The 10,000-nt window shown below is 44.3% G+C and overlaps 1 protein-coding gene across 3 annotated transcripts in view; it reads right to left on the bottom strand.

Annotated features, from left to right (window-relative positions):
• Positions 1–4,383: 4,383 nt before the first annotated feature.
• The window catches only part of LOC147012375 (von Willebrand factor A domain-containing protein 5A-like), a 162,992-nt gene continuing 157,375 nt past the window's right edge, over positions 4,384–10,000 (bottom strand). For all 3 annotated transcript variants that reach the window (XM_085856469.1, XM_085856470.1, XM_085856467.1), the window contains 2 exons: positions 8,203–8,326; positions 4,384–4,699 (listed from right to left, as the gene is read on the bottom strand). In XM_085856469.1, coding sequence (XP_085712595.1) covers positions 4,623–4,699; positions 8,203–8,326 — 201 coding nt within the window. In that variant the 3' untranslated portion in view covers positions 4,384–4,622. The remainder of the gene's footprint in view (positions 4,700–8,202; positions 8,327–10,000) is intronic.

Here is a 10,000-nt window from a genome sequence, read left to right as displayed (position 1 = left end):
GAGAGCGAGAGCGAGAGAGATAGCGAGAGCGAGAGCGAGAGAGATAGCGAGAGCGAGAGCGATAGCGAGAGCGAGAGCGAGAGAGATAGCGAGAGCGAGAGCGAGAGAGATAGCGAGAGCGAGAGCGAGAGAGATAGCGAGAGCGAGAGCGAGAGAGATAGCGAGAGCGAGAGCGAGAGAGATAGCGAGAGCGAGAGCGAGAGAGATAGCGAGAGCGAGAGCGAGAGAGATAGCGAGAGAGATAGCGAGAGCGAGAGCGAGAGCGAGATAGCGAGATAGCGAGATAGCGAGATAGAGAGATAGAGAGATAGAGAGATAGAGAGATAGAGAGATAGAGAGATAGAGAGATAGAGAGAGAGAGAGAGAGAGAGAGAGAGAGAGAGAGAGAGAGAGAGAGAGAGAGAGAGAGAGAGAGAGAGAGAGAGAGAGAGAGAGAGAGAGAGAGAGAGAGAGAGAGAGAGAGAGACAGAGAGAGAGAGAGAGAGAGAGAGAGAGAGAGAGATATAACCAAACCTTCAGGTTTCTTAACAACGATGGGGAAGGTAATATCTGAGACTTGGCGATGCACAGGGTAAGTTTAAAATGATGTTATTTACTATTAATGATGTGTGTAAGGAGGGGAGGGGGAGGGGAGTGGGAAGTGTATGGGCTCTGAGTGCTGTTGTAAGTATAGATTTTTTGTTTGGTTCCAGAACCACAGAAATTATACGAGATTTTTGCATCTATTGGTGAAAGGAGAAGTGTCTGTTCGTGTGTGTGTGTGTGTGTGTGTGTGTGTTGATCACCAGGGCCGCCGCTCGCTGAATGTATTGAGAAGAAATTATACGAACCCGACGCTTATCATCCAGGGATATTTCTTGTGTATCCGATATTTCCATGAGTCCAATTTCCATTCAGGAACAGAACAATTACGGTTAACCATTTTGAAATTGCTACTTTCGTATAAATGCTGAAAATTATCTTTAAAATAAGATTTTAATTTAAGATTTCATGCTTGGAACGGCAGGTTAAAAGTGCTTGGGGAGCAGAAACAAATCAGTATAGACATTAAAAAAACAAAACAAGGGCATGCGCAAAAGATGTCCTTTCTCCTCGTTCGTCCGTGAAAAAGCCAAATTCATACATCATTGTGAAAGTCGTGAATTGTCTTGCAGGTGAAATCTAATGTCGATCTGCGGAGGGAAGGTAGAGCAAAAGACGGAATCAACATGATCAATCAAGGTGTCCTAACTACCGTGGGAAACAAGGAGAAGTTGATGTTTCGGCAAGAACCCTTTGTCGGGGCAAAATATCTCTTTTTCAGGTCGGTCTTGCTATATTGCTCTGAGGAAAGGTTAATTCCCAAAATGTGAGCTTTTCCTTGCTTCTGTAGAAACTGAATTGTTAATTGAATTTACAATGAGGTAAAATGCCAATTGGCTTCAGTTAGTGCTTTGAGAAATAATTTAATAAATACGTGCTGGGAAAGCTCGTGGGAGGCAGAATACACACATTGCTCTGTAGTCGTAAACAACCTTGTAAAACCTTATCTGTCTGCTGACCATCTGGACCAGCAGCAAGGAATCAAATACTCTTTCACCGGGGAAATAAGCAAGCTCTGATAACAGAACATTTTTCATCCTGTGTTTGTAATTTTAAACCTCACAAATTTCCATCTGTTGTTTCTCCAAGTGGCCTCTCTTTGTTCAGTTAATTTCTTTGATGCATCAATCACGCCCTGGAGGGATCATATATATTTGTAATACGCTATGTATAGTTAAGTTCTTGCCTGAGACACTGCCCCAAGCTAGGCTTCCTCACGCGAGTCTGTCTGATATTTACTACTGAATAAATAGCTTAAATTGAACTAAAGGCTTTTCTGTCTTGAGGTCGCCAAAACTGCCACGACACTTCCCACGGAAGTTAGCATACTTCAATCGACGTCCTGCTGATTTGATTCATCATTAAATTCCATAACCTCCCTTTCATTACCCAGTATGTCCAACAAATGTTGTAGTTGCCGAATGTATAACCCTTTCAACCCCAGCTCATCTGCTTTACTTATAGAGAGTAAAATCTCTCCATATAGTACATCCAAGTTCCAATTTTGCACAGTGTTGATTTTATGTTGAATTAAATAGAGCTTAACCTTCAGCATCTAACATTGACCATCCAAGGATGTAAATAAAGATCATTATCCAGATTCTTCACGTTTGAACACTTTCACTGGCGTCATTACCCCACGCGTCAGGTCAGATATGGCAGCATGCACCGGAGCGGCGCGTCGCTGTGTCCATTTTCCACCAGTACTTCAGGGGCCTCCATCTGGCCATCTACCAGGTAGATGTCTGACCCGGCAGATGGAGTGTGGTGCTGCCGGTACCTATGCAGGACGATGAAGGTCCGAGTCTTCAGGTCCTTGGTGCTTCCAGTCTTGATCTACGGATGAGAGACTGGGACTCTAACCAAGGATCTGAGATGAAGACTTAACTCCTACGGTACAAGGTCTCCTCGGAGAATCATTGGCTATCGCTGGTCGGATTTTGTGTCCAACGAGCGGTTGCTGAGAGAGACTCGGATGAGATTTGTTACCTGCATTGTCCGTGAGCGTCAGTTGCGGCTGTATGGACATGTGGCTCGTTTTCCTGATGCTGATCCTGCTCACCAGATTCTCTCAGCGAGGGAGTCTCATGAGTGGAGGAGGCCAGTGGGCCAACCACGTGCCTTGTGGTTGCAGCAGGTTGACCATCATCTCAAGGAGATGGGGATGGGCCTGGCATCTGCCTGGGGGATGGCCAGACGGAGGCCCCTGGAGTACCGGCGGAAAGTGGACGCAGCGACGCGCTGTTCTGGCACATGCTCCCATACCTGACCTGATCACTCCAATGCAGTATTTTTTTTATTTGGTCTTCCGTTGGAGTTGAATTAAAAAAAATAAATTCAAATCCCATTCTGAATTCAAGTGAATAAAAAGGACGTAACAGGTCAGGTGTCAGATCAAATTAGGGTTGCATCAAAGTGGGACGTCTTGGATGATGCATGCTCCCTCAGAACTTACATGGTAATTAAACAAAGCCTAATGCCCTGAGACAATGTCACTGCTTTGTAAAGGCTTTTGCATGTACTATGTAGTAGACTTTTCAAAGTATAATTTGTACACATTTCCGTCAGAAGTGTAGGTAGCCACAATTACAAATTTTCCGCCAGAAGAGTTGTCTCGCACCAAGTCCTTCTTAAGATTGTGTGGGGTAAGTATTCTATTACTGGTAATAATATTATTATTATATTTAGTAATATTAAATTGTTATTACCGGTAACAATGTTTCTCCAGCTGCCTCTTCCCCTACCTCTGGTCTCCGCACTCACCTTACAGGTGTTTATCACCACATCGCACAAAAAGTGTACCAACCTATGAAGAGGGCCAGAGTGGTGATGGCATCATATGGAGGGGTTGAAGTGGCATTCGTCGGAGCAAATCAGCACCAACGATGAAGGATTAACGCCCGAAACGTCAGCTTCTCCTCACTTTACATGGCGGTTAGCATTCCTCCATCAACATCCTGTTAAATTAATCCATTGTTCACCCTGTCCTGTGATGAAAACTGACACCAAGCCTTCAACAGCAAGACGAGTTCTTCATTCACAATTTTTAGAAAAAAATTCATTCATTATTCATACACCTTTGTCTTTAAATCTGTTAATAGCGGTAATCATGCCGGCGTCAGCAATTATGGTGATGTTCCCCACTTCAAACGGGCTTGTCGAACGGTTCCACCGACAACTTAAAAATCCTCACTCAAAACACAGGCAGATCCACATCGGAGGACCGGTAGTGCTTTTGGGCATTCGTGCCGCGGTGAAATCCATTGGGGTCGCAGCGCAGCCAAGTTAGTTTTTGGATCAACACTTCGCCTTCCTGGGCAATTAGTTACCCCGACTAACATTCCACCAGTTTGGTTATAGCTCCGTCGAGGTTCAAACCGAGGCTCGACCATTCAGTGGTGAGTGTGCTTACCTCTCAGCTTTCCTACCAGCCATGCTTGTATTTGGATATGACCTGATGTATTTGGATGGATGGACGTTTGAGGAACAGAGAGGATGGACGTTTTTCTTGGAGACAAAGTGTATTGAGAAAGATTGTGCCATCACCAAGTTTGTGCGTGTCCTCTACAGCCTTGAGGCTGTTGTGTTAAGGGACCACATTCAAGAGGGGGAATGAAAAATATAGAACAAACAAAAAGGGTGGAAGGAATGGGGGAGAGGTTGTGGGGGATTGGAGGCACAAAAGGGATTTTTTTTCTTCTCATGCATCATACTCTTGGAGGAGCTTGTGCAGTTTTGTTTGCTGCTGTGTTGTTTCAACTCGTCCGAAAGCCTCGTCTCCGGAGGGAAAGGACAAAATCGTACGAAGACATTTGGTGAATTTTGTTGCATCATCCTCAACCAACAAAGGAAACCACAAATCAATGCAAGAACCCTAAAACCCAACATTCAGAAATAAATGTTTTTGGATATAACAATACGACATGCTTCTACAACAAGTTAAACAAAAATGGTTCAAGGAATTATTGTGAGAGAATACAAGCCGTTAAATGTTCCCAAAGCAATTGAAGGCACGAATGATGGTCCACGTGCGATATAACCTATTGTAAATCCTTGTGGTCCACAGAGGTGTTGAGAAGTTTGTTTGCTTCAGCCACCCAGTTCACAATGTCCACACCTGAAGAAAAACAAAATGTCAGAGTAAGTCGTCTTGTTACACCTGACAGCGTATGTAATTATGGACAGCATAGCTCGGGAAAAGATTGTATGGTGTAAAACCTCCTGTACAGATGAAGCCTTGTGAGGAATTGGGCACAGAAGCACAAGGGACAACGCTTCACATTTCAAAGGGACCATCATGAACTGTTTGGCTGGAGCACCACAAGCAATGGCGGTAGAGTCGAATGTTGAGCTTTGGCGAGTGGTGGGACACTGGAGCACGTGGCACTGCTCACCGGAAGTGGCGACCAATGATGACCCGCCATGTATGGAGGGCGGACCATCTGTGGAAAAGTACGGAGAGTCCCAGAGTCCACGAGGGCTATGTCCACACATGCGTGAGAAGCCAGGAGTGGGACTTCGGAAGAAGAAGATCACTCTCTGTCTCCCTCATTGACTCTCTTGCTCTTTTAGTCATTTTTAGACAGGAGGACTGCCCTGAGGAGACGTGGAAGCTGCCTCACAATCCTTCACCTCCACTGCTTCGCTCATGACACCCTTTCTGTTCCCGAGCTGCACATTCTCAGCTTCGTACCTGTTAAGTCCACACCTGTTTTCTCCACGTTGTGGCGAGTCATTTTTTGTGGCGCCAAGAGGGGTTAGGTTGATTTATTTCATTCAATCGGACGTACGCTGCATGTTCCCTTCTCCCTGCATGCGTCTGTTGACTCACTTGGTTTGTCCATTCCACACCTCATCCACCTTTCTCCTTGTACTCCTTGTAAATAAACCCTTATAAAGGAAAGAAACGTTTTCCCTTTCTTCTGCCTCCCATGCATGCCACTGCCAAATTCGGTTTGATTGGGAATAACATTGGGGAACCGCAATTCAAGAATGCAATGGAGATCAATTCAATCGAACGCAGTTTAATGAGAAACCTTTTGACTGTTCGTGGGATTGAAGATCCCAGAACAGATGGCCCATGGTTAACATGGGCATAATTCAGCGCACGCACAGTTTTACGCCTCAACTCCCTGCACAGCTCAGCAATGCCATTAAGCCTGGCCCTGTGACTCCGGTCAATGGTATCCAGTGTCCCTTGAGAGACAAAATTCTTCTTCGCCTTACTGTGAGTTGGAAGACATCCACAGTCAACATCAAGGATTGTAACCTTGACGGCACTCCACAACTCTTCAATATTCCCCAAAGCACCCAGACCCCCCAAATTCCCACTCAGCCTGTTCGCAAACTCCTCAGCTTCCCTCTCAGCCTTGAGCTTGCCAACATCCAGCATAGGCTGGGATGGTACCATTCTCCTGGATTTAAGCAACAACTTCAGAGTTGCTACAACAAGCCTGTGGTCAGTATTGAGGAACTGAGCACTCCTGTAGACCCTGCAGTTCTGAATCATCCTCCAGCGACCATCAACGAGCACATGGTCAATTTCCTTTGCCACACCGCCAGCGTTGGAATACCAAGTCCAGCGATGAGGTTGTGTGTGCTGCAACCATGATCCAGCCACCCGAAGTCCCAAAGTCCACGACTTCTTGCAAAGTCAAGGAACTTAGTGTTATTCTGGTTCACAATTCCAGACCCATGTGGATCAACACATGCCTCATAACCTTCCCTATCAGTTCCAGTCGATGCATTGAAATCCAAGATGAAGAGTATCTCGTCTGGGGCACTGATCAAACACAGATTCGAGCATGGCGTAGAATGCATCCTTCAAGGTGAGATCACTCGCCTCAGTCGGAGCATATACAGAGACCAAGGAAATGACACCCAAAGAGTGACAAATCCTCAGTCTCATAATACGTTCGTTGACCGGTGTTACCTCAATTATCATTGGAGTCAGCTTATTGGACACAGTTACAACTCCTTGGGCATGGTAACCATCAGAGCAACCAGACCAATAGTAGGTGTCACCACCCACCATTATCTCACCATGATCCGGTGTCCGAACCTCAAAGAATGCTGCAATACCGATGTTCAAACGCTGGAACTCAGATGATAGCAGAGACAGGTGACCATCTTCTCTTAGGGATAGGACATTCCAGGCACCCACCCGAAGAGACCGCCTCAGGTTAACCTGGGGAGACCACCGTCTGGTGGACGACATCTCAACACCACCCCAACAAACACCACCGCAAACTGACCCAGGAAGGTTACTCTGTGGTTTTCCTCTGATCATCAAAGAATGGGGGTCCTGATGGCTTTGCCTCTCCTCATCCGGTGAGCTGCACGGTGAAGGGCAGCTTGCAGAGGAGGTGCTCCCACAGAGTTGGTTTTCAGTTTTCTTTGCATTTTTTACGTTTTGCAGAATTAAGTGTTTTATGGTGGCCGGAGTGAAAATTCTAACAGGTAACCCAACTGCAGTCGGACATCCGCAGATGCAGTTGGTCTCCAGATATGGATGGCCTTTGGCTCACAAGGAGATCCTTCGCTTGATTTTCAATTTGCATTTTAAAAATAATTTCCATGGATGAAGCCAATGTGTATTTTTGAACAGAAAAACAACTGCCTGGAAAAAGATGCAACTGTTTGTAATTTTTCTCACCTTTACCCCCACCTTTACCCCCATTGTACACAGAATGCTCAGCCCCAGAATGGCTGTTTTTTGTGGAGATGTAAATGCTTTAATCATTGCATTTTCTTTCACCTGTCTGTGATACTAGAGCAATAGACGTTGTGATGCAGCCTCATCATGGGATATTCCAATAATTTTGAAAGCTTTCGGTTCCACTGAATCCAGGAGAGATATATGTGATGCTGGAGCAGTTGTCCATGTCAGAGAGCAGTTCTCCTTAGAGCTATGGACAAAGGTTTTGTCGACTGTGAGTAGCTTTGATTTTTTTAAGAAAAGAGTTGCATCGATGGAGGATGCCGTCTGCAGTTGGCTTTGGAGGCCAGCTTTGCTATGCGGTTGGCCCAGGAAAGGTCATGTCTGATGGTGAGGCCAAGAGGTTCAAGAGATAGAACCTCTTCCAGTGGATGGCCAAGGAAATGGATGTGGGTTTGTTTGGTGATAGGGTAGGACTGAGATTTTGTAGAAATTGATGGACAATGGACATGCTTCATTTATCAGACCAGTGTCTACTGAGATATATATATATATATATATATATATATATATATATATATATATATATATATATATATATATATATATATATATATGCAGCTGCTGTCTACCTTGCAGAGGAATGGGAGTAGCGTGTGACAATGTGGATTCTGGTATGCAGATTAATGTTTACAGTTAACCATGTCATCAGCTGTACAGGTAAGGTGGTTGGCTTAAGATCTTCGGATCTTGAGTTTGAGCCCATCGCGCCATTAAAAGAACACCACTTTATATCTGTGGTGTTTGTAAAACCAAATAAGCCACAGAGTGACGCTGATGGAAACCTGGACAGACGGTCAGATATTGCAATCACTCTCCATTTCAATGCAGTCTCCTTATTCAACATTTCATTGTTAATTTTTCAATAAATTTACATTTATTAGTATAGATATGCAGGTTACCCTGTTTCTTGAGCCAATTGTATGCTTTTTTGGCCAGCAGGCCCCATTCATCCTGAGAATCTGCTGCCTGACCGTGAAGCCAAACCAGTGCCAGTACGGTTGCCCATTGTGGATTACTTGCATCCTGCACACACAGATAGATTCAAACAAACAAAGAAACATGCATGAAACACCTTTCCTGCTTCGTGCACAATTATAAACGTGGCCTTTCGGCACAAGAAAATTTTGATTTAATTAGGGTTCTCTGACTCTTCACCCTCATGGAATCTTAGCGTCGCTTGACCATCCTCATCGGCTTTTGTCATTTTCCGAATGAAAGAGATGTACAAGACTTTTTACAGTGATACCAAGGCAAACCTCAATGAAGAGCTCATATATGTATTACATGCAGGACAAGGACAGAGCTGACAGGATGGCCTGGAGGTACGCACACTCACCTCGAAGCTGTCAAGCCTGGGTTTGAATCCCGACCCAGCTATAAACTGTCAGCTCGGTGTTTCGCAGGCAGGGCGATTCATAAATGTGTGTGCCGTCCCTCGGATGAACGTGAAGATGTACGTCCCATCTGGTGGCATTCGTTGGTGGGTGTTCAAGATCTCACAGTGTCCTTCATGAAGAGCAGGTAAGCTATCACCGGCACCCTTGAACAAATTACAAATTCCTGCCCTGATCTACAGAGGGCACTGCATCAGTGGCACAGCTGTGCCTTCAGCCAATGATGCTACCCTGCAGCCTTGTGCTGCATATGAACAAAGAAGGACATGAACATGGGAGCATACTTTGAAATTAATTAGTTGTGAGAGACTTTTGTTATAACTTCTCTCATACTTATTTGTATATTGAAAGAGAAGCAAACAGAATTTCACATCGTGCAAGTTCATCCCAAAAGAGACGGAGAGTTGAAGCTCCAGAAAGTACAGGATCAGTCATTGAGGTCGGAAAGTGTTTTGTGTTCATTTAAATGTATTTCATAAAAACACAGGACTTTATTAACGTAACCCTAGTTAGTCTTGTCAAATTCAAACAAGCTCAAATGAGCAAAGATCCTCGTCCTCTTAATGATGACGTGATAAAAACGAATATGACGTCATTGTGATGTATCAGGTTTGCGATAAATTATCTGTGCTAATGCCCGGCTTGATTCCTGCAAACAAAATTCAAACAGCTTGCCCAGTTTCGGAGATAATGGTATAGGCGATTTCCATTAGCGGCGATATTATGACATCAACTTTTTGTCTAGGAAGAATTTCCAAAATCGGAGATGGTTACTGCCTGCGCGTGAGCTTTCTGCATATACATGGCAAGTTTCACGAAGATCCGATGAAAACTCTGGGTTGTGAAACAAAAAATGTCAAAAAATAGGAATGACGTCATAAAAATTGATATGACGTCATAGTGATGTATCATATGTGCGGTAATTCATCTCTGCTAATGCCCAGTTCGATTCCCGCAAACAGAATTCAAAAAGCTTGCCGAGTTTCGGAGATAATTTTTTCGGCGATTTCCATTCGCAGAGATATTGTGACATCATAACTTTTTTTCTTGGAGGAATTTTCAAAATCGGAGATGGTTACTGTCTGCGCAGGGTATTTTTACATATACATGCCAAGTTTCAGGAAGTTTCGATGAAAACTCTGGGTTGTGAAACAAAAAATGTCAAAAAACAGGAATGACGTCATAAAAATTGATATGACGTCATAGTGATGTATTGTATGTGAGATAATTCATCTTTGCTTATGCCCTGTTCGATTCCCAAAAACAGAATTCAAAAAGCTTGCCTAGTTTCGGAGATAATTTT

This window comes from Eptatretus burgeri, chromosome 15 (assembly GCF_056783735.1).
Source record: "Eptatretus burgeri isolate ZD-2024b chromosome 15, Ebu_testis_v1, whole genome shotgun sequence".
NCBI classification, from domain to species: domain Eukaryota; kingdom Metazoa; phylum Chordata; class Myxini; order Myxiniformes; family Myxinidae; genus Eptatretus; species Eptatretus burgeri.
Note: the sequence above shows the minus strand (reverse complement) of the source record. Positions and strands in the feature narration are given on the sequence as shown.